This window comes from Copadichromis virginalis, linkage group LG5 (genome assembly GCF_057382275.1).
Source record: "Copadichromis virginalis isolate Kocher_CV1m ecotype Utaka linkage group LG5, C_Virginalis_male_GT1.1, whole genome shotgun sequence".
Classification (NCBI taxonomy): Eukaryota; Metazoa; Chordata; class Actinopteri; order Cichliformes; family Cichlidae; genus Copadichromis; species Copadichromis virginalis.
The window spans coordinates 39,560,155-39,584,151 of record NC_140622.1 but is presented as its reverse complement, the minus strand read 5'-3'; the positions used below and the strand labels follow the sequence as shown (position 1 = coordinate 39,584,151).

The window sequence follows — 23,997 nt, the reverse complement described above, 5'->3', positions numbered from 1 at the left end:
TCTGCTATAACAGCTTGTATGTGGATGGAGGTCAGACCCTCCACTGAGCATCGTATGAAGGATTACACCAACATGTCATCCGCCTTCACTGTGCTGCCCAATAATAATCCTAGAGAGAAGGAACCCCCCCCCCCCCCCCCCCCCCCCTTATTTTAGCGAACTTTAAGGTTTTATATCTAATTTGGAGCCTTTTACCTTGTCATATGTGTCTGACAACATTTTGTCCCATTGATTAAATTGTTTCTGGCTTATTTCTATTGGCACTGTTTGAAATAAATATAATAATTTGGGTAGTATATTCATTTTATTCCAATCTATTCTCAAATATAAACTTAGGTTAGATTAAATTCCATCTCGCTGTATCTTCCTCGATTTTCTTTTGTATTGGTGAATAATTTCTTTCTAATAGTTCTGTGAGATCCTTATGTATTATAACTCCCAAATATTTAAAATACTGTGAGGAAAGGGCACAAAAGAACCTGCGTAGACCACATGATGGATTCAAACCCAGGAACCTTCCTGCTGTGAGGCAACAGTGCTAACCACTGCTTGGTATTTTTTCTGGTGATTCCCAAAAAAATAGAATTTATGTTCTAAATAATTCCTGTACTAATCTTACGTCAAATATGAGTGCTGGCTCATGACTTTTGCACAGACTGAATGTAAGACAGTGGTTCACATCTCCATCAGTCCCTGCTGTCCAGCTCTACGTCTAACTTTATCTCTCCGTTGGATCCTATTTCCTTGGCACGTTCTGCTCCTGGCTTTTCTTGAGTTTTCAGATGTTTTAGTTTCCCTGCAGAAATGAAAGAACTGGTTCAACATTAGATGTTCTTCATCGTCACTTAAGAACATATGATGAGCTCAGTGCACTGATATGACCTGACAGTGTGAAACTAAAGCCTTTTTTAAAGTATGCAGGCAGGCTGAAAGGCCGTCTATTTGAATTAGATATAATCTTCCTAGCCTGCGACACGTTTCTTACATGTTACGATGAATCTGACTGAACTGATCACTACAGAAGAGTTGTGTCAGAAACAGCTGAGCCAACAAAGGCACAAGTGGAGTGTTGGACCCACTCTCAGTGACAGTAAATGCATTTCTCTGTGCTGACGATGAGATTTCAGAGATGTGTGATCAGGAACTGAGGTGAGCTTATTGAAAAGCTCATTAGCAGATGATCAATAGTCTGAACAGCCTGAGTCAAAAACAGAGAAAACTGCTGTTCTGCCAAAATTAAAAAAAAAAAAAAATTAAATTTGAATGCAGTTGATCAGAGTAATCGCATCACTAACCAGCCGACTTCTGAGTGATGTTTGTGTTTGTCTCGTTGGTGGCACCTTTGTCCGATGTTTCTCCACACTGGCTCAAACTTACAGGCTCTGCAGTTTGAGGTTCACGTTGGAATGAGTCTGTAGAAATAAACAAGTTCATGCTTCAGTGTTTTTCATAAATGTTATCATTTAACTTCCAACTTTTCCACCAAAAACAAGCCAGCCTATCACACCTTTCTTAAAGGTTCCCATTCAAATACGTTTCCACTCCTTGACTTCGCTTACCTGAAGGACCCCTTTCAGTTGACCTTTGAGTATCACTCAAATGTGTTGTGTGCACAGCTGGCCCAGGTGTTGGTGCGTCACGGCTGTTGGGGCCGCTCTGGTCCACAGTTTCTCCAAGTGTTACTGCAGTGTCACTGATCTCGTTGTTTGTCTGCTTCTGCACATGCTCCGTAGGACTGCATCAGTCTGGGTTCAGGTGAGCCCAACGTGCCAGAGCACCGCTCCTTTGTGCTCTACCATAACAACAGCCCGCGATGGAGCGAGGTGATCAAACTGCCGATTCCCATCGACCGTTTCAGAGGGTCCCACCTGCGCTTCGAGTTCAGACACTGCTCCAGTGAGTGTGTTACTTGTGTTAATACTGGGGCTGTCATGGCTAATGGGATGATCCGTGTGGAGAAAATAAATGAGGATCCAAGAACAGGCACTCGTGGAGGTGCGAAGGAGGCTTATTGTAAAAATAAAACCCAGAACCGTGTAATAAGATGACAGATGCATCTGCATTTCTTGGCATGCAGATACAGCAGCTGGCTGCTCACTATAATCCTCCCAGACTGATTAGGTGCTGCTTCAAGCAGGTGGTGACATTTATAGAAAATATATCTAAATATAACATTAAAAGCATAACCAAGTTACTCTTTGACCTTCTTATATGCAGGCTGTATCACTTTGTCTACAATAGTGAAGTAATGAACTGGTTTTCTGAATACATCTCTAATAATCTGAGAGACATTTAACCTCGGTGCTTTTTGACCGAACACTCGGTGCGTTTCTCCTCTCACATGTTCCTTCTTCGTCATTTTCTCTGCAGCAAAGGACAAAGGAGAGAAAAAGCTGTTTGGTTTTGCCTTCACGCCTCTAATGAGAGAGGATGGAACTACTCTCTCTGATGAGAGCCACGAGCTGTATGTCTACAAGGTCAGCTACACTAGAGCTTTTCTGTTTCCTGGCTGCTACTCATCAGCCTTCATCACACGTTACTCATTTATTCTGCAGAGGAGTCTTTCTGTTGGCTGATGATTGCAGCAGAAATGACAATATTTAGTTAGTATATATGTGAACTGTACTTCAGTAATCTCACAGTATAACTATAAAGTTCACTTTAAATGTTGTGTACACTTTGTACATGATATCCACAACACCTTTACTGTTGCTCACCAAAACTGTACAGCAGGTCCAACTCCAGGCCTCAGGGCCGTGTCCTGCAGGTTTTAGATCTCACCCTGGGTCAACACACCTGAATCAGACGATTAGTTCATTAAAAGGCCTCTGGAGAACTTCAAGACATGTTGAAGAGGTAATTTAACCATTTAAATCAGCTGTGCTGGATCAAGGACACATCTAAAACCTGCCGGCCCTCAAGGCCTGGAGTTGGACACTCCTGCTGTACAGTGTTCACACACAAGCTTCATGTTTGCAGCTTTTGACTCAGTTTTGCAGCTACACTTTGTCAATGAGGTGCACAGATCTATTGTAAGCGCTTTCCTTCCTTCCTTTCCTCCTTCTCGGTGTCTCGTGTCCTCAGTGTGATGAAAACACGACCTTCAGTAACCACGCCCTCTACCTGGGGCTGCCCTGCTGTAAGGAGGACTTCAACAGCTGTCCCAACATCCCCTCCAGCCTCATTTTCCAGCGCAGCATGAAAGAGACCTTCTGGATTTCCACACAGCTCTCCTCCACCAAGCTCACCCAGAACGGTACGCAGCTGATCTGCAGCCGGCGTTTGAGCCGCTCGTGGATAATGTGCTTAAATATGCACGATTACACGTGAGAATTTCAGACTGTTACACAGAAAAAGGTGTTTTTAATTCCACTGTCACCAAGTGTTTGCATATACGGGCTCGTATGATTGTTGGCGTTTCTTTCTGATATTGTAGTCGTAACCTGACATAAAGCAGCTTGAGGTGACAGCATTAAAGTGAGGAAAAACTGTCACCATCTATTATGGTTCTGGCATACAGACACCTGCTTTCAGCCGTTGTGCTGCGCTAACAGTGGCTTCCTCATTTATGACAGTTTTTACTCCGTTGTACATATTAAACGGCTGTTTTGCTGCTCACAGGCTGAAGTCTGAATATGAGCCTTTTTCCATTTTTCCTGGTGTTTGACATTCCTGTTGTCTTCCAGTGGACCTCTTGGCCCTGCTGAAGTGGAAGGCCCATCCCGACCGGGTCATGGACATCCTTGGACGGCTTCGGCATGTCAGCGGAGAAGAGATCGTCAAGGTGAGGTTTGAAGTCGAACAGGTGGGGAGATTGTTCTGTTTAATATGTGTAAACACTTGTATCGTGGATCATCATAATATTCTGTAGCTGTGCCAGATTTGCTGTGTAAGACATTTGCCATGTTGCTGGGCAGGACGTGTTTGTTGGTGATCTCTGAGGTGGTTTGAGGTGATTTTTTAAAGCATGTGTTAAAAGAGCTCTACAGGTGTTGTAATACTCCTGTGGTCCCATTAACATTAGCTTGTAGACAACCAGCAACTGGGAGGATACCATGAAAAGGTTTGATTCTTTAAAAATTGTCATGTGGTGTTCATAAATAACTAATAACGGAAAATTTCTTTCCGCCATTATGTAAGCCATTTTCCTCAGCAGGACTTTCAGCAGCTGTTTACTAAACTGAAGACATGTCATTGTGTGTGTGTGTGTGTGTGTGTGTGTGTGTGTGTGTGTGTGTGTGTGTGTGTGTGTGTGTGTGTGTGTGTGTGTCTCAGTTTCTTCAGGACATTCTGGACACCTTGTTCTCCATCTTGGATGACAACACAGACAAATATGGGCCGCTGGTTTTTCAGTCATTGGTGAGTGTGGCGTGGGCAGTGCACGAAGAAGGAGAAAATAAAGTAAACAAACAAAAGTAACAAATAATGAGTTTCATTAAATTTAATAATGAGGATTTAGAGACTTGCAGAAGAAACAATCTAATACAGATGAGGCTAACTGTCAGTTTCAGTCCCACTGATGTCATCCTCTGAGTTACTGGAAACAGGAGCTCTGACACACCCTAAACCCTGAAAGCTGAAAGACTTTTTATTCTGTCATTTTTTTTACTCTAATTTCAGTATGACTGTGCAACAGGAATAAGAGTTACAGTTAAATTTGGAAAATGTGGGTGGGTGATGAAAGAAGGTTACGCTGTAACAGGAAAATAAAATACTGTGGGGTCATGATCACATGATCACAAAGAAAGCACTAAAATATAAACAATAACCTGGTGCCTGCACATCTGTAAATACGAGCTGAACAACAACGTATGAAAAGCTCTGTCCAGTCAGAAGCTTCAGCAGGACAATGATCCCAAGCACAGCAGCAGACTGTCGATGACGATGAGAGAGATGAAGTCATTGCTGCATCGTGTGATAGACTTTCACACACTGCCTCTGCACTGTGGCTCAGTTTGTGTTTCATAAGTAATGACATGGTATAAAATGCTATGTGTTCAGGTTCCTCTGAGCTTCTATTTAACTGCTCCAAACATGAGGGCTAGTAGCACCATTTCCTTTTTAAATCTCTTTATAGCTAAACCCTTCGCTTTGAAAGAGGCCGTACTTTTTTCACTGCGACTGTAAATTATGATTCATTTTCTGTGCATTTAAGCGTCACTCAAGCATCACACTCACTGATCACAGTCTCTGTCTGTCTCACAGGTGTTCATTATAAACCTGCTCAGGGACAGTAAATACTACCACTTCAGGCCGGTGATGGACACTTACATCCAGAAGCACTTTGCTGGAGCATTAGCTTACAAGTGAGTGTTGCTCTCTAACTAACAGCCTGTGTGATTGTATATTCGTGTACACGTCGTTTGCCTTTATTGCAGTTTGACTTCTCCTGGATTTATTTCATCACGGTGGCTCAAGGGCATCAGAGATAAATACAGTATGGAAAACTGGCGTAGGATTGCATGCTTTTCATGCTCATTTAACTTTGACCTCATCCAGATATATTACATGAGAAGTTTTGCTTTTAGTAAGAGTCTGAAAATTAGTTTTGCACTGACTAAATATTTTATAGAGGATGAAACAAAGATCTCGATCTCGGGTCGACTGGCAGAAAATAAAAAAAGACACATATAGTTATTATAACTGCACAAATTTTAGTTTTTCAGGTCTTTGTGATGTATTTCCGTACATGTTTGGTCCTGCAGAGTGCTGCGACTATCACAACAAAAGGAAAATCTAAGCATTTATTTACAGAGCCATCCTGGGCTGAACGGGTCCTTTATTAAAGTAATGCTACGTTTGCACTCCTTCCAGTGCAGAGAATCAACCCTGTGTGGCTTTTTAAATGTGTTTCAGGGAGCTGATCCGCTGTCTGAAGTGGTACATGGATCGCTCTGCTGAGGTGGTGAGGCAGGACCACATACAGGAAGCCATGAGGGTAAGAGCTCAGTGCCACCTGGGTGGAGCACTGACCTGAACACTGAACTCCGAATAATCAAACACATGAAGGGCTGTTGGCATTTTTCATCTCTTCACTGAGTTTTATATAACAGTCTTCACCATAAAGGCTTTTTAAACAAAAAAACACCTTTTCAACTTTTTAATTCCTCCCACTGGACGTTCTTCTCAGGTAAAATATGACTGCATGCATTCAGAACTACATCAGTGACGTAGCAGAGCTGGGAATAGATGCACCATCCCACACAGATGTGCAGAACGTACCACATTTAGTAGACAAACGCTGCTCAGCACGTTAAAATATTTATCCGACTCAAGCATCCATCCCAAATGGGTCACACTGTCATGTAAAAAGTGGACGGCGTGAATTATTGAGGACAGCTTTGACACATGCTGCAGTCTCCAGATTTATCTTTTATAAACTGCGTCCAAGGAGTTTTAGCCTGTTTCTGTCTGCTTTATTCTTCCACTAACTTTCTTAACCATTGCTGTAAACAAGGAGCAGCCCAGATGCTGCAGATGTTTCTGTCCTGGTGCATCCTGGGATCTCTGTCCAGATACAAATAGGATCTTGTCTCCTGCAGATGTGATAAAGGCGTAAGCTCCAGATGAAAAGAACACTTTTAATTATCTGTAGCTGGTAGGTTTTGCAAAAAGAAAAGGAAAAAAAGAAAACAAAACTAGACTTAAAGCCAGCAAACATTTTGAGTAAGCAGTCTTCAGACTTCAGAATTTGATCTCACATCCTGATAACCACGCGTTTCACCAAACCAGCCTCAGTGGGGATTTCACAGTTTGTAACTCAGACATGCTTTTGACAGATTCCTGGCAGCGGACAGGCCAACTGCACTCAGGCCGTGGGTAAAACCAACACAGGATATCAGCACAAACAGCTCAGACAGAGGTGGAGCTGTGCATCAATGAGTCTCGCAAACCCACAAGAACAAGAGCACGAGCTAAATGAGCGGCCGAAGTTCCCCCACAACCATGTGACAGAGTGATGAGTTTACAGACAGTTTTATGTCTTCTGTGCATTTGCACAGAATGGCACAATGTGGAAGTATAAAAACGAGATTAATACACTGAACTAAACTAAAAACTAAAACTGGTTGTGAAGCAATAAAAAAAAGGAAACTAGAAAAACAAGCTAACTGAAAATAATGTCGTTAAATAAAATTTACAGGAAGTCTTTTTAAGTCTTTGTCAGTTTGGTCATATTTGTCACTAAAAGCATCGTTGGCGTTCATGTTATTAAAACCTGGACAAGCTACATGATTGTGAGTCAAAGTTTGTGTTTTAGTCTCTGTTCTGAACTCTGAGGAAACCCTCCTGTTCATTTAAAATAAGTAATCTGATGCTCGAACTAAGAGAAACTAAAGCTTAAAGTGGGAATATTTCATTTAACTTAAATTACCCATCCTTTAAAAAAAGTGTACACGGCTCCCTCGCTACATCGCGGTTCACTTTTCGTAGCCTCGATGTTTCGCCGATTTTTTTTAGTGCAATTTTCACGTTGTTTTTTGTTTTTGCAGCGCATTGCGTTCTGCGTCCTGATTGGCTGTAGACCATTTTCAATCAATCTCGTGCCGTGTCTCCTGTACTGCACAGAATGCGTTCAGCTTGTCAATTTACATAAATCTTTGCAAGACAACAAACACAACAGTGTCGACGTCAAAGGATTCTAAGGAGCATTAAGTGAAACAAAGTAGTCAGATAAGTCAAACTTCACCCAACTCATTCTTCTTGCTTCCTTTACGTCCGTACCATTGATCGATAAATGTTGAATTCTCTGGCAGCTGCTCTGTTCCCGTGTTCTGGACCTGAAAACAGGGTTTTATCTTTGGTTTCTTTAGCATAGCATCTTTATTTATAACGCACTTTACATCCAACAATGTTGACCAAAGTGCTACAAATATAAAACAGAGAGGAAACAGTTTAAATTACATATATATATATAATACTGGACGTATTCTTCTACGAAGGTTTGAACTTTAAGAGTTTAAACGAGAGAAATGTGTGAAAATGTTCATGCCTGTCTGAGAAAAGTGTATAAAGTGTGTAGTGAGGCGGTTTCACAGCCTTAAAACATCTATGATAGTTGTAAAAAACAAAACGTTCGCTACTTCGCAGATTTCACCTTTCGCAGGTTATCAACATCCGTGATAAACGAGGGAACACTGTACTCCTAAAACATTTGAGGTTTGTGTTTCTCCTAGAACAAAAAAAACCCCGAGTGAATATTTCATGCTTCTCTTTTCTTTGTTTGCACGTCCTCTCAGGCTTTGGAGTATCTGTTCAAGTTCATCATCCAGTCTCGGATCCTTTACTCTCGGGCCACGTGTGGCATGGAGGAGGAGCAGTTTCGCACCAGCGTCCAAGAACTCTTTCAGTCGATCCGCTTCGTCCTCAGCCTGGACAGCCGCAACTCCGAGACGCTCATCTTCACTCAGGTGAGGAAACCTGCTGCAACAAAAACATTTTTCTTCCTTGTTTATGAAGCAGACAAAAATCGTTTATTGTTGTGATTTTGATGTTGAAACTGTTGTATCGTCATAGTTTACAGTAGACAGCTAACAGTAAAATGCACTTTAGTTTAGCTGCTTCCCATCTTCTTGTAGTTGCCTTAATCTGACTTTTATTTCACTTCTGTTCCTTTTTCCACTTGTACCTCGCATCTTTCCTTGTTTCCTTTCCTCATCTTCTCTTTCAATTTCCCCTAAATCTTTGCTCCTTCAATTGGGTCCCTATTATTCCTCCTGGGTCTCCTCCACACCCAAATACCACAGGGCCCCCAGCCTTGTCCGGGCCCAAATCAAGTCCCAGGTCCCGGCGCCGGGCTTCCCGCTCCCTTAGCACTAGCTCCTGCCCTGGGCCAACTGCAGTCCACTGTCCCAGGACAGGTTCCTGGCAGCGGACAGGCCAACTGCACTCAGGCCGTGAGCGCCAACGCTCTGCGGCCGACTCCGCTGTCAGTAAGTAAACGTCTGGAAGAAACCCACAGCACCCCTTTAACCCCGTGAAGCCCAGAGTCCCATTTCACCTCAGAGAGCTCTAACCACACACACACCTGTGGTCCTCCGCACACACGTCCCGGCTGATATAACACACAAGTACACGATGTCCTCTTGCACTCGCTGGTCACACACGTCCTCTGACTGAGAGCATGTTTGTTAATGACATCCATCCTGATAACTCTTCACTTCATTCGCTGTAGAGACAAAAATATTTCTTGGCTGTAAACGCGTCTCTGCTGTCCTTAGATCCAGGCTCACGTGGCCTTTACAGGTACTGCAGGATTTGGACTTTTTCAGCCTTGATTCACGCAATAAGAACAAACTCGTTGAAATAAATTAATCTCATGTACTTCTTCCTATTTTTCAATGAGGCCTCTAAACATTTTCCAAAATTCACAATTTTCACCAGAAGAACTCTTAAAGAAAACATTAAAAAGTGGAACTAAAACTGGACCTCATAGGCTTAGATTATCTTTATTTTTAGAAGAGGTGAAATATTGTTAGTAAAAATACAAAGAGTGGAGAAGAAGTTTTCATCCAGAGTTCAGCAGCTTTCAGTTTTGTGCCACTTTGAGTCCAGTTCACACCAGAATGAACCTGTTTGTCCAAAACGCCACGTCTGCTGCAGCTTCTTTGTGCTAAAATCCGTCTTTGTGTCCGTTCACTCTGTTTGAACCATGTTATTAATGATTGATACCCCTGACTTGCTAGTGTGTGTGCTTTGTCTTCCTTTTTTCAAACCTTTCACTTCCAGCTCTGGTTTGTTTTCTGCTGTGGAATAACTTCTGTGCCTCTTCGTACGAGCTGTTTTGTAAAAACTGTAATAGCTGGATCTGAACAGATGTCTACCTGCTGACCTGTGTGGATTTATGACTCCTCGTGTGGGTTGGCACCTCTCTCCTGTGAACACTCCAGTCACTGAAACCAGGATTGTTCCTTATAACCGACTCCTTCTCTCTCTCTTTCACTCGAACCTTTTTTTTTTGACTAACTCCCCCTGCTGCCCTCCTCCCTAAATGAACCTCTCCCCTCTTGTCATTAACACCTCTTCTGTCCCTAATTTCATTCTCAGGCTGCACTTTTGAACTCGTTCCCAGCCATCTTTGATGAGCTGCTGCAGATGTTTACGGTGCAAGAGGTGGCCGAGTTTGTGCGTGGCACCCTGGGCAGCATGCCGTCCACGGTGCACATAGGACAGTCCATGGATGTGGTCAAGCTGCAGTCCATAGCTCGGACCGTGGACAGCCGGCTCTTCTCTTTCCCAGGTAAATGTTTGGATTCATTCATGCGTTAATGTAATGCGCTGTGATTTTTGCCACAGGACTATTAAAATCAAAATAAAGGTTGTGAATGACTTTAAAAACAAACAAAAGCGAGTCAAACATGCAGCAACCCAAATACATCATCAACTAGAGGTCCATCAGTTCATTCTCTTAACAGCTGATAGTTTGGGGTCCCAGCAGTCACAGAGGGTCACAGGGCTGACACAGAGTGACAACAAACTCTCACATCCACCTGTGGCCAAAATCACCCGTCTACATAACCAACATGTTGTGAAACTGCTGTATGGTTCAGACATGCGTATTTTTACATAAAGTAACGTTACCTTTCCTTTTTTCAATAAGGCTCATTTACATAGTGGAGATTCCTTACTGTCACCACAGCTCTGTGTGACGTGCTGCACGTTTACCATCTCTGAACAGGGAACGCTAATCTAAAGAGGTTATGTCCCCAAATTGAAGAGACAGTTACAACCTGACATTTTCAATTTTGGGTTTCGCTCTAAATCGTGAACCCACACAAATGCAAAAGAGTCTCTCTATATGACTCAGAACTGAATGCGTTAATGTGAAGGTGAGACAAAATTAATGCCTGACAGTTTCAGTACCACCAGCTGATGCTGAATAGTCTCAAACTGACACATCAAAATTCTTTCTGGTGAAACTTTGTTCGAACCCTCCTGGGGGAGGACCTCCGCACGGCACGTCTGCTAACGTTGCTAAACAACATTTCTGCTGTGTAATCGGCCACGAAGCCGCTCAAATGCAGATAATAAGTGACTTTGTTATGTCGGCGTTGTCTCTGGTGTTTGTGTGTAGTTAACCTGTCATTGCCTCCCTGTTTTTTTTCTCCCCACTGACATTAAATGTTTCTAAAATCTGTTTCATGGCACTAACTTGACAGTAACCTTTAACTTGTAGCTACAAAAGCTTGAAGAGCTGCACAGTTTTCAGATGGATTTGTTTCAGGACATGAACCAGACCAGAGGAGCAGGAGGCCGACTCCCTCTGAGCAGCATCGCTGCTGTTCCAGTGAACAGCAGCGATGTTGTTGGGTTACGATCCACAGACACCCTAACTGCCATAATGTAACGTGTGCGTGGTCCTTCTCAAATAAACCTGAACTGAAGTAAACTTGTGTGTCTGTTTTGTGTTCCCTCAGAGTCTCGGAGGATCCTACTTCCTGTGGTCCTCCATCACATCCACCTGCACTTGAGGCAACAGAAAGAGCTTCTCATCTGCTCTGGAATACTCAGCTCTATATTCTCTATCATCAAGACCAGCTCGCTGGTAACACGCACACACACACATGCACACACACACACACTCACACACTCGAAACACCGCTGCATTCAAATCTGAGTGTCATTGTGGGGTTTGAAAGGAAACTTATCCCAGAAGCTAGAAGAAAGAAGTCATTCCCAGCTGAGGCCAGTCCTGGCTTTGCAGTTTTGTAGAAGGTGAACCAGATGGGTCCTTTGTTTTCCCATGAGCCTCTGCTCCACCAAATGTCCGTGCCTTTGCAAGAAAAGTAAATCCATGGTTACAGCTGCATATTCAAAAAATCAATAAGCACCTTCTTTGTGTTTTCATGATCACTTTTCATTGACCTGAATAAGAAACATCGTGAGGCTAAGGAAGGATTTGAAGGAGAAATCATACAGAGACAAACATGATGTTCAGACTGTGGCTGCAGTTGTGTGATGGTGGTCTTTGTTGATGTGGCGCTGCTGTGGTTAGAACATGAACAGGAAGCCCACCGTAAATACTTCAGACTTGCTGTTTCATGTGAACTGAACGAACAGAACTTCAATACTTAGAGTTTTATTGTCATTGTGCAGTTTCTTGCACAGCGAAGTTGGGTAGCTGGAGCACAAATGTGCAAAAGTAAAGAAGAGAAAACAATATACATGTGAGTGAACTACATACATGCTGTATGCAGAGAAACACTGAAACAGAAACATTGTGTGGCTGTATACAAGGGCAGTTATATAATATAATACATAAATAAGGGTGGAGGGGCTATGGTCATTTAGGGTGGAGATGATAATTCCACTGAGACCTAAATATTACACATGCGCCAAAGAAATGTTGCACAGAACATGGAAAGACTGAGATATTGCACATGGATGATCAACAGCAGCGTCAGGGTGGATGTGTTGGAGACGTCTGTGCACACTCTTAGTTTGCATTAAGAGTTCTGACAGCTCACAGGAAGAAGCTGATCTTTAGTCTGTTTGTTTTGCACCTGATGGATCTGAACCTTTTTCCAGAGGGCAGGATGTTGAAGGGTGGTGGTTAGGGTGGAGGTGGTGCTTTATAACTGCTCTGGCTCTGGGGAGATATCTTGAGCTGTTGCAGGGGTGCGTGGGGGTGCAGTCACCAAAGATGATGCTTAAGAAAATATTGAATGTAGTTCATCTTTCAGAAGTTTTATCAGGTAAAGTTGCTCACGCTGCCGTGTCCCTGTGCTGCGACGATGATTTACTTTAACTCCTAATTATCATCTGTGGCTGAAGTATAATTAATAAAAGATCATCAGAAAGAAAATGCAGAACAAATGCAGTAATGGAGACGTAACCAAGTAAGTTGGAATAAAACCAGCACTTCATTTATTAAATGTTTACATGGTAAAACGTTTCACAGGAGGACAAAAACTGCCAACTCTAACAGGAACTTTGTTATCAAAGTAGTGAAACGTTCAAAGTTCCCCTGCAGGCCAAACAAACCGCTGTCAGGTTAAAACATATTAACGGCTCCTGAAACGAGTGATGTTCAGTGATGACGCTCTTCTCTTCTGAGGCGTTGCTTTTGGTGCTGAAGTCTCTGAAGTATTTGGACACTTTCATCTGATCTGAACTGAAACTGAAATTCGTGAGCACCAGTGAGAAACCAGTGTTTATTTCCATTACGTACTGTGAATGTTTAGTGTTGCAGTGAGCCTTCAGTCAGGTTTGTCCTCTCAGGAGCAGGAATGTGTGAGACACAGCTGCAGCAAAGCTCCTAAAACCTTCAAAATTCATTATTGGACACTAACCTATATAAAAGTACACGAAACGCACAGAGAGCAGCTGTCCTTATTTCTCTGCTCTGATTTCCTTTTCTTTATGTCTCCTTTCCTTCGTCTCTTCTTCCAGGACACGTCGGTGCAGGAGGAGGTGGAGATGATGGTGGAGTCCCTGTTGGACGTCCTCCTGCAAACCCTGCTGTCAATCATGAGCAAGAGCCAATCGCAGGAGGCGGTAAGGGGTCAACGCTGTCCGCAGTGCACCGCTGAGATCGCTGTTAGTAACTAACAATACGACTACTACTACGTCACCTCCCGGCCCCTCATCCACCCTGCATCCGTCTGACTGTCTGTCTGCTGTAGGGCAGGGCAATATTATATTCATGTTATAGCTTTGTTGTCCCTTTATACTGTCGTACAGTTACATGATGGCAACAAAATAAGAGACGGGAGATTTGAGAGAAGCAAAAAGTGTTAAAATAAAAATGAAAACTGTTGGTTTTGTCAATATTGCCCTCTCCTACTCCACCATCATCATCACTGACCCATCCTGCTGTTACGTCTCTTTGTGCATGCGTTAAAGAACTTCCATCTTTATTTGTATTACTGTGCAGAACGATATCTTAGTTAAATCACAGATGTGTGAATCTGAGTCGTCTGGGTTCATTTGTATTTTGTAAATTTGATGCATTTTTGTTGACTGTTCACCTTCATTTACATTCATTTCATCTTTGGCTCAGTCTCAGTCTGCTCATCTGCTGCCCTCCTGTTTAACCAGGAAGCAAGAATAAATAAAGCAATGAATAAAAATAAGAACAAAAGAGTCCAAAGAAGTGTTTACAAACTGTTTTTGTTAATATTCTATTTATGTCATTATAAACGATAAATTGATAGTTAAAGTTTAGTAGATAGGTATTTAAAACTTTTATAGAAATTATAATTCATCATGTTAAAAACGTTCTTGCAACTTTATCGTTTATGTCATGCTTTGGTGTAATGCAGTTCATTTTATGCCTTATTGGTGTCGACGCCACACAGAAAGATTTTGTGAGTTTTTATTTTGGATCAGCTGCTTCGTTCTCCTTCGTCGTTCCTCCTCTCAGATGGAGGCGCCGGGTTTCCTGCAGGGTCTCACTTCACACTTATCATATTTTAATACAGACTACAATCTTTCTTTAGGTGGTGACAAAAACTAGATTCAAACACGAATCCATCCTCTGAACTTCAGCATTTTAATGCAGTAGATCAACACAGAGGTTTGATGAAGTTTGCGTGAGTGAGAATTATTTAGCGCCCTTTAGAAAAAAGTGGAGTGAACTCGTATTTCCTCGTGTCTTGTGTGTGGCGCTGCAGATTTATCTTTACATGAAGGCTGGAAAAAGTTACTGAAACATAAAGTGGTGCCAGCAGAGAGGCTGATAAAGAGGGGTCAGTTTGGGAAAGAGCCCGACTCATCCTGGTGCATCACCTCACTGTTGACTCCTTTGTGTTTCCATGCACTTACATGACTGTGCCCTGCTTCCTGTTGGCAGGGAGAGTACGTGTCCTGCCTCCTGTCGCTTCTCCGTCAGATGACAGATATCCACTTCCAGCACCTGATGGAAAACTTTCAGAGCAAAGATGAGCTGAAGGTACGGAAGTCCTGACTCACTGTGAAACATGACAACAGGGAGAGGTTTCATCTTTAATCCACGCTCTCGTCTCTTTCCCTCTGCTCAGGAGTTTCTGCTGAAGATCATGTGTGTGTTTAGAAATCTGATGAAGCTCAGCATTTTCCCCCGAGACTGGAACATCATGAGACTCCTCACCAGCAAGTAAGACACCAACTTACCCGACAGGCTGGAAATACACGAGTGTTGACTGAGTCCGATCGCTGCTGGATCATTGGAGTAAATATCAAAGCGATGCATGTGTGTGTTTGTGCAGCATCATCCTGACCACAGTGCAGTACCTCTCTCCTGCTCTGCACAAGAACTTCACAGAAGCCGACTTTGACTTTAAGGTAACTCCTACTTTATCATTTACCTTTAACTCTCAGTTTAGTCTTTATTTCTTAGTTAAATTCTTAATTTATTGTTTACATCTGTTAGACCCTTTTTTATTTAACTGCAAATTTTTTACTGTAAATTTTATAAATCTTGTCAGTTTCTGTAGTTTAGTTTAATGGTCGGGCACAACATGTCGTACGGTGTATGATTATGTGTGTAACAAATAAAATTTTAATTTTGAGTTTGAACTTAACGTCACCCTGTCAGGTGCGCACAAACCACAGTGACTGATAACAGTGGAAACGACCACGTGTAACAAAAAGCGTCTGACAAAGCTGCCGTCCTCCCCTCTCTGAGTCTCCTCACTACTAACACTAATGTTGTTTTTCTAAATCATGAATATTATTCAGATTATTTCTTTTATATCGTCACTATTTTGTGGTTTCATGAAACAAAGCTGAAACACTGTTAGACTGAACTGAAGCTGCTGATTTACTGAAACAGACGTGAGGCTGAAGTTTTGTAAAATGTCAACTTCATAACTTCATTATGTGAAAACTGACGAGTGCAAAGAGTGAGAGTGAGGGCTGCATCACTGTGCAAGCTGCGACCAAAGGGCCGTTTGCAAAGAAAGAAAACGTGTCGTTAGCTGTGTGTGTGTGTGTGTGTGTGTGTGTGTGTGTGTGTGTGTGTGTGTGTGTGTGTGTGTGTGCGTGCAGGTGTGGAATTCCTACTTCAGCCTGGCGGTGCTCTACATCAACCAGCCCAGTTTACAGTTGGAAAATTTGAGTCCTGCTAAGAGGAAGAAGGTCTTAGACAAGTAAGGGGACACACACACTCACACTCACTCACTCTCTCACACACACACACACGCTCACACACACACAAAGAGAAGAAAAACATGGATAAGAAAAAAAATAAAACAGTAACAGCTGCTCCATCAGACAGGATGTAATGACAAATCTGACCTTTGACTGAAGGGTAAAAGATATTTTCTTGTTTTTTTTATGTTCTTTTGCTTTTGTAAGAAAACAAAATTCTTTCAGTTCATTCATTCAGTTTTTGTGTTTATGTCAGTGAACCAAAATAAATATAAATACCCAGTTTTCCTTTTTTAAATTCACTGTAATAACTGTAAACTTGACACTTCCTGCTATGTTCCCATTAATTAAAGATTGACAGATTAAAGGAAAAAACAGTAGTGCCTGCTGTGTTGGTTTGGGTCCACATCGCCGTGTTTCACATTGATGAGTATGTGAGGGTTAGATCACTGTCATCAGTGGGTGGCTGCATGGACAGACACTACACTGCAAAGGTAAGAGCTGCACATGCAGGCTTGAAGGAGACTAAGTTGGTCATTTGCTGGGTTTTTGTGGACGATTGAAGTGAAACATCAGATGAAGCTGAGCTGTGGCAGCAGACGCTTGTTTGTTATCATGACCAAACCAGCGAGGACCTCTAATTTCAATTCAGTTCAATTTTATTTATATAGCACACAATCACAACAACAGCTGCCCCACGGTGCTGTTTGTTTCACTGATGTCATTGTCATTAAAATGCACCACACCGTGGATGTTCTTCTATTAGGTCCACAGTGTGGCTTACAGTCAGGTGTTGTAGGCGACTTTAAAGGGAAGGTGATTATAAATCGTTCTTTTCATCACTTTTATCTTATGGTGAAACATTTCCTGATGTTAGCAGAGCAGGATGGTAATACCATAATCCACAGTGCCTGAAGTCTGACAACAATCTGAACGATGTGCTACGATGAGATTTTCCTCTGTTGGAGATTTTGCACTGTCCTCCAAACATCTTTTCTATTCTGTACGTGGCAACACACACATTCATATAGATGTTGGATGTTAACTGCTGGGAAAATGCTGAGAGCCAGTTTTCTTCTTTGAAGCATCCAAACATGCCAACTTACTTTATCAGTCCTGCAGAAAAACATTTAATCCAGGAAGAGCTTATTTCCCTTCTCCATTAGCTCTTTCCACAAAATATTTCCAGGAACCGCAGCGTCTCCTCGGGCTCTGGAAGTTCCTCCACTTTTCATTTTCACTTTCCAAGAATTGTCAGAATTAGAGCAAAACTAGGCTGATGCATATTAAGAAATGAGGGAGTCGAGATTAAAATTTTACTCTGTTTCTTTTTAAATGTGTATTTTTGCTGTTAAATTGTCTCAGTGTGGTCAGAAAGTGAACAGCTTGAGTCATCGGAAAACTAATTTAAACGATAAAATTAGATTTACCACTTCAAACAAATATAACAGCTGTTACTGAGTCAGAGTCAGTAATACAGAGACTGTTTGATCCAATAAGTAAAGTGACTGAAGATCTGATCTGTTTGCAGATACGGTGACATGAGAGTGATGATGACCTACGAGCTTTTCAGCATGTGGCAGAATCTGGGTACGATCCTCTCGTCGGGTTTAAACTGTTGTGTCCGACTTAAGTTTGACTGTTTAAATGGTTTTGGATCCATGTTTGAAACGTGTTTCAGGTGAGAATAAGATCCACTTCATTCCCGGGATGATTGGTCCGTTCCTGGGAGTGACGCTGGTCCCGCAGGTGGAGGTGCGAAACATCATGATCCCGATTTTCCACGACATGATGGACTGGGAGCAGCGCAAGAACGGGAACTTCAAACAGGTACAGGAGCACACGCTCAGCTGTACAGAGACTGTTCAGGTCGTTCATAGAAAACCAGAGGAAGTCAGAGCGTTTGTGTACGTGTGTGCAGGTGGAGGCTGAGCTGATTGACAAGCTGGACAGTTTGGTGTCGGAGGGGAAAGGAGACGAGAACTACAGGGAGCTCTTCGGTTTGCTGTGAGGAACGCAGACTTTGACTTCCCCGTGTTTCTGTTTTTAACCTGGAGCGAATCCCTCTGCCCTGCTGCTCTTTTCTCTCTTTGATAACAGAAATTAACTCTCAGTTTTCTGCTCTAACACTCTCTTTGTGTGTTTGCTTTGTCTGCTGCGGGACTAGAACCCAGCTGTTTGGGCCTTACCCCAGGTATGACACTCCCTGCACATGGGCAGATATACGCTGCTAACATTGACTGTTCTTATCTGCTAACCTGACATTGTTGTGAGTCTGTCGGACCTTCAGTGAAGCCTTTGTTAACTCCCTGATGGAGAAGTCATGGCTCACAACACAGGACAAAAACGTTACACTAAAACACGAAACATCAGATTTGGCTTCATTTATTGCTCTTGTTGAACTTTTTGACGTCTTTTTTAAAGTAGAACATTGTCGACACACTTTCACATGTGCTTACACACAGTATGTCCAGAGGCACGTGGTGGGTTTGTCCCCACAGTTTAAACTGTTTCCAGTGTGTAATTTGTTGCATGCTTCTTGCAGCCTGCTGGAGAAGATCGAGCAGGAGACGTGGAGAGAGACGGGCATCTCCTTCGTTACCTCCGTCACACGACTGATGGAGCGGCTGCTCGACTACCGGTACAGTAAAGCCTTTGTATTCATAGGACATAAATGATTCTGTGGTACTTTATGCTCCATAAGTCATAGAAAGTTTGGTTTTGTTGTTGTGCTTTTGAAATGTCTTTAAACTGAGCAAAGAAACTTTAAACACTGTGAGACCCAGGTCATATACGGGGCCATCATATAAAAGTCTTTGTCTGTAGAATACCAGCACTTAGTCACGTTCCCTGCAGTAACCCTCCTTTACCTGCAGTATCTATATTTATATCCGTCTTCAAAAACAGTCTTCTTGTTGTTTGCAAACTTGTTGGGCATCTCGTGACGTCTATCATAGGAAAAAGTGTCTTGGAGCTTGGGCTAAATGAGAACACCCACCCAAGTTAATAAAAGCGGAGGTTCATAAGTAAGTGTGGAAGGTTTAAGTTTGAAGTTTTATAAACTTGGTTTCATTTTTTCAGGGACTGTATGAAGGGAGATGAAACCGAAAACAAGAAGATTGGCTGCACAGTTAACCTCCTGGTAAGACTTTAAATCAGCGACATCACTAAAATACTGAGTTCAGAAAGTGTTCACATTTATTGTCTGTGAAGCTTCTCAGTCATCCAGGTCATCGTAGTCTAAGGAGCTTGGAAAGAAAAGCGTCTGGACTTCTTTGAGTTGCTTGAAGACGTTTCATTCGAGAAGCTTCTTCAGTTCTAAGAGCAACTTGTCGAGACCTAGATTTAAGGCCTATGGGAGTGACCCCCCAAGAGGGTCATGGACCCCCTATTGATCCTCTACACGAGGATCACTCCTCTTTCAAACCATCTGTCCTCTCTGTCCAGAATGTGAACATTGGCATCCTCGAGAGAGTGACCTTTGACCTTTATGTGCAGATGGACAGCTCTCCTATTTGTGCCAGGATCAGACCTCTGCATTGGAAACAGTCACTTCATAAACATGGCTGCCATTGACCCTCTTGGAGACGCCCCCATGGGCTGAAATCTGGGACTCTGCACCAGCTGTTCTTAGAACTGAAGAAGCTTCTTGAATGAAGGTGAAACGTCTTCAAGAAAACTTAAACAAGTCCAGACACTTTTCTTTCCAAGCTGCTTCACATTTATTAAACCGTCCAGTTCTAAATAAACAGCCTTCAAGAATAATTCTCATGTTTTCCACATTCAGTTGGTCTACACTTGATCCTTTACAAACAAACAAACTAACATATAGGTTTGGTACAGTATGCCATAAATAGGTCCATGAAAATGATGAAGATGATTCAGACCTTGGCCTTGAGTTAAGTTCTGCCCTTCTTTAAGAAATTTCCACACCTATCGAGTGGGTATTTGCAGCGTTTGGCATCCCAGGTTTAAATCAGTGCATAAACACAGGAAGTGCATTAATTGTCTGTTTTGTTTCTTCTCAGAACTTCTACAAGTCAGAGATCAACAAGGAGGAGATGTACATCCGCTACATCCACAAACTGTGTGACATGCATCTGCAGGCGGAGAACTACACAGGTACAGCAGAATCAGTCACTCGTGGACACGAGCAGAACGTGTGACAAACACCAGGCTGACGCTCTCTGGGCTGTTTGTCTGCAGAGGCCGCGTTCACCCTGCTGTTATACTGGGAGCTGCTGCACTGGGACGAGCGTCCTCTGAAGGAGTTCCTGCATTATCCTTCTCAGACCGAGTGGCACCGCAAGGAGGGACTCTGCAGGAAAGTCATCCACTACTTCAACAAGGGGAAGGTGAGGGCGTGACACGGTCAGCGTGGGCTTTAGAGGTCACGAGCTGCTTCATTAATGGAGAAGCTCGCGGCTCTCCAACGGGAGATTGAGAGACCAGTGTCGGACTGTTAGAACAGCTTTGAAATTCATATGAGTTGTTCGCAGTAAAGTAAAAAGCACCATCACTTCATGCGGATCCCCTCTCGGCACCAGCTGCGGTCTCGAGGCTGGAGCTGAACAACAACACCCTGATAACGACTGTGTTTAGTCTGTTCTTCCCATTCTATGCAAGGCCACCTGGGTTGGCTGGAAGACTGTTTGCTTAGCCTGGCAGGGCGAAGGACACTGTCTCAGCTGAACTCTGGACACACACACAGACATATACACACATGCAGATACACACTCATCCCCCTCCAAACGCCTTCGACGCTTATTCCCCGCCGATGCTGACGCTGGATCAAGGAGACCAGCGCACGCAGGCCCGGCTGTGCTGTCTACACTGGCTGTCTCTCACCCTTTACCCGCCCCTGTTGTTCGTCGTGTGTTTCTTTGGTGTATTAAGAGTTTTTTCATGTGCTATGTGCACATTTTTTTTTCTCCTTATCTTTCCTCATGTGGTGCATTTTCCATTGTTATACCTCTCTGACCTGTCTTCCCCATGTGATGTTTGTGTAATGTATGTATGGTCGCAGGGTAAGATGGCGCCGCCATTGCGTGCAATAGGTCAGCAGCCTTATGAAATTTCCCCTTGTGGGACTAATAAAGGTATGTTCTCTTATCTAACACCGGGGTGCCAGTCTTGGTTTTACAAGGTGCCAGCAGCAACTACTTTCATATTAGACACTTGCTGCGTCTTCTCTGTTAAGCACGGGGTCAGTATGTAAAGTGTTATCTGGTAACCAATCAGCTCGCTGCAGTTAAAGGCAGTTTGTTAGTTGTTGTGGTTTTGCTTCAAACATCAGCGCCTCCATGGTTTTGTGTGTTTGTGTGTCCTCAGTGTTGGGAGTACGGCATTCCTCTGTGCAGGGAGCTGGCCTTCCAGTACGAATCCCTGTATGACTACCAAAGTCTCAGCTGGATACGGGTGAGCCCCAACAACACTCACATCAAGAATCTTTTAGATCTTTAATATGATAAGGACATATTAATTATTAGATCTCACAATCTTCCCCCCGCGACCTTTACCTGCAGAAAATGGAGGCGGCCTATTACGACAACATCATGGAGCAGCAGCGCCTGGAGCCCGAGTTCTTCAGGGTCGGCTTCTACGGCAGGAAGTTCCCTTTCTTCCTCAGAGTGAGTGATGTCACTGTGCAGCATTTACACATGCACGTTAACTCTATTTGAAGTTGAGTAATTTTCCATCAGAAAAGAAAATGAAAGCTCTAATGGTTTCACTTCTCACAGAAGAAGACGTACGCCTTCCAGGAAAAAAGCTTTTTAAAACCTTATTTTGGGGCAAAGTGAACAAACTCTCTGAGGATATTTCGATGGCTGCAGGGTGGATGGACTTGTTTCTAGAAGGACTTTGGTCAAGCTAATAATTGAGCTGCCACATCTGAATTCAGTGACCCAGTAAACAGCTGTTATGAAGCGAGAAGTAAACATGTTCACGGCTGCTGTAGAGCATTTTGGGATCCAGCCTCAAGTGGTCATTACAGGAACTGCAGGTTTTGTTACTTAAGAGGTGGCTTCAAGATTTCTGCTTTAAAAAATGAACATCTTAATCTTTTCTGTTCGTTTTTGATTCGTTCCCTCTAGAACAAAGAGTTTGTCTGCCGTGGTCATGACTACGAAAGGTTAGAAGCCTTCCAGCAAAGGATGCTGGGAGAATTCCCGCAAGCCATTGCAATGCAGCACCCCAATCAACCAGACGAGGCCATCCTGCAGTGTGATGCACAGTGTATCCTTCAGCAGCAGAGCTGATGTTCATCCAAAGACCGCTCGATTTAAATATTAATCCACGCCTGACGTCCATGGAAGCGTTTTGTTTGCTGTGTTATCGGCTCTCAGTTATATCTTTGACCTCCCTCCTCTCAGACCTCCAGATCTACGCAGTAACGCCGGTGCCGGACAGCGTGACCGTCCTTCAGATGGACCGAGTACCGGACCGCATTAAGAGCTTCTATCGAGTGAACAACGTTCGCCGCTTCCGTTACGACCGGCCCTTCCACAAAGGCCCCAAAGATCGAGACAATGAGTTCAAAGTGAGACAGGAAGTGCTTTTTTCCTCTTATTCTTTTATTAGATACTCAGTGAATCAGCTCAACACACTTACTTACTGCAACCCAGCTGAACCTGCCTTTGTTTATATTCTTATGAATGACACGATTTACAGCATTTATATCCAGTGACTCATTACAAAAACCTTTTTTGCCTTGTTTATCCAAGTTTTACATTTCTTTAAGTTCCTTCCTGTGAAATTTATCTGACATCTTCCTCGTCTGTCTTTGCTTTCTGTCATTTCCATCCCTGACAGTAGAGACATCGTTTCTCCTTCAACCTTCCTCGTGATTCAGCAGCTTACAGCATCAAACACTCTGCGACTCCCTCACATCGTTGTGGAGGGTTTTAATCCACCTCTTTTTTACAGCGTTGCTTCAGTTCATTAAGATCTGCCGGGTTTTTTCTGAAGCTCTCTGAAAATTCAGCCAGCATGGCTCATTTTGACTGAAGTTTAGATGATTAATAAACCGGATTCTCAACATTAATTAGATATTTCAGGAGATTTCGATGGCTGCTGATGTTACATCAAACCTCCTGAAGTCTGGACTGTTTGTCTCCCTGCTTGTCGTGTTTTTCAGAGTCTGTGGATAGAAAGGACGACTCTGATCCTCACCCACCCTCTGCCCGGGATTTCCCGCTGGTTTGAGGTGGAGAAGAGAGAGCTGGTGAGCACATGAAAGAGATCTGTAAAGATAAACAGGATCCATAAACTCACAACAATCTGTTACGATATATTCTACGAAGTAATCTGAGCGTCTCTCACTTTGGCTCCTCGTCGCTCTGCGTCTCTCTCTCAGGTGGAGGTGAGCCCGTTAGAAAACGCCATCTCTGTGGTGGAGAATAAGAACCAGGAGCTGCGCACTTTGATCAGCCAGTACCAACACAAGCAGCTGCACGGCAACATCAACCTGCTCAGCATGACGCTGAACGGGGTCATCGACGCTGCTGTTAACGGAGGCATCGCCAGATACCAAGAGGTCAGACAGACAGGGAATTTCATGTCATCGGCCCCCGTGAGGCTGAGTCACAGCAGTAAAATCTTACAGCGCATCACAGTGGGCAGTTTTATAGGCAGGTGAAGGAGGGGCCACAATATGATTAAACCACTGTTATTTTATCCACTCATAAAACACAAACGGTCCAGAATGCACTAACCTCAGTGATATGTTAGAGTTTCCTTTTATAAACAAAAGTACAGAACATGTATTTTATTACAAAGCACAGCAGTTTGTCATCCGTGCGCATAATCTCTGAATCTGTGCGAACAAATTATGTATAAAATGGACTAAAAATGTTCATTTCTATAAGGTTTGGTGTTTTGGGATGATGTAATGCCACAGTACTGCTCCATAAATTTGACTTTGCTTTT

At 43.1% G+C, this 23,997-nt stretch overlaps 1 protein-coding gene and 1 long non-coding RNA gene across 2 annotated transcripts in view; one reads left to right on the top strand and one right to left on the bottom strand.

Annotated features, from left to right (window-relative positions):
• The window catches only part of LOC146710377 (dedicator of cytokinesis protein 3-like), a 234,835-nt gene that overhangs the window by 197,815 nt on the left and 13,023 nt on the right, over window positions 1–23,997 (top strand). The window contains exons 16-45 of the mRNA XM_085457761.1: window positions 1,734–1,896; window positions 2,371–2,477; window positions 3,085–3,256; window positions 3,687–3,784; window positions 4,276–4,359; window positions 5,206–5,306; window positions 5,857–5,938; window positions 8,238–8,408; window positions 8,745–8,930; window positions 10,045–10,237; window positions 11,415–11,542; window positions 13,390–13,536; window positions 14,792–14,890; window positions 14,979–15,073; window positions 15,186–15,261; window positions 15,967–16,067; window positions 17,600–17,658; window positions 17,750–17,898; window positions 17,990–18,075; window positions 18,236–18,262; window positions 18,614–18,709; window positions 19,150–19,210; window positions 20,097–20,190; window positions 20,275–20,423; window positions 21,400–21,486; window positions 21,594–21,698; window positions 22,164–22,305; window positions 22,443–22,609; window positions 23,207–23,293; window positions 23,426–23,605. Coding sequence (XP_085313887.1) covers window positions 1,734–1,896; window positions 2,371–2,477; window positions 3,085–3,256; window positions 3,687–3,784; window positions 4,276–4,359; window positions 5,206–5,306; window positions 5,857–5,938; window positions 8,238–8,408; window positions 8,745–8,930; window positions 10,045–10,237; window positions 11,415–11,542; window positions 13,390–13,536; window positions 14,792–14,890; window positions 14,979–15,073; window positions 15,186–15,261; window positions 15,967–16,067; window positions 17,600–17,658; window positions 17,750–17,898; window positions 17,990–18,075; window positions 18,236–18,262; window positions 18,614–18,709; window positions 19,150–19,210; window positions 20,097–20,190; window positions 20,275–20,423; window positions 21,400–21,486; window positions 21,594–21,698; window positions 22,164–22,305; window positions 22,443–22,609; window positions 23,207–23,293; window positions 23,426–23,605 — 3,492 coding nt within the window. The remainder of the gene's footprint in view (window positions 1–1,733; window positions 1,897–2,370; window positions 2,478–3,084; window positions 3,257–3,686; window positions 3,785–4,275; window positions 4,360–5,205; window positions 5,307–5,856; window positions 5,939–8,237; window positions 8,409–8,744; window positions 8,931–10,044; window positions 10,238–11,414; window positions 11,543–13,389; window positions 13,537–14,791; window positions 14,891–14,978; window positions 15,074–15,185; window positions 15,262–15,966; window positions 16,068–17,599; window positions 17,659–17,749; window positions 17,899–17,989; window positions 18,076–18,235; window positions 18,263–18,613; window positions 18,710–19,149; window positions 19,211–20,096; window positions 20,191–20,274; window positions 20,424–21,399; window positions 21,487–21,593; window positions 21,699–22,163; window positions 22,306–22,442; window positions 22,610–23,206; window positions 23,294–23,425; window positions 23,606–23,997) is intronic.
• Window positions 142–1,659, bottom strand: LOC146710378 (uncharacterized). Its single transcript, XR_014920600.1, has 3 exons — window positions 1,560–1,659; window positions 1,296–1,412; window positions 142–796 (listed from the first exon to the last, which is right to left on the bottom strand). It is a non-coding gene; the product is annotated as an uncharacterized LOC146710378 (long non-coding RNA).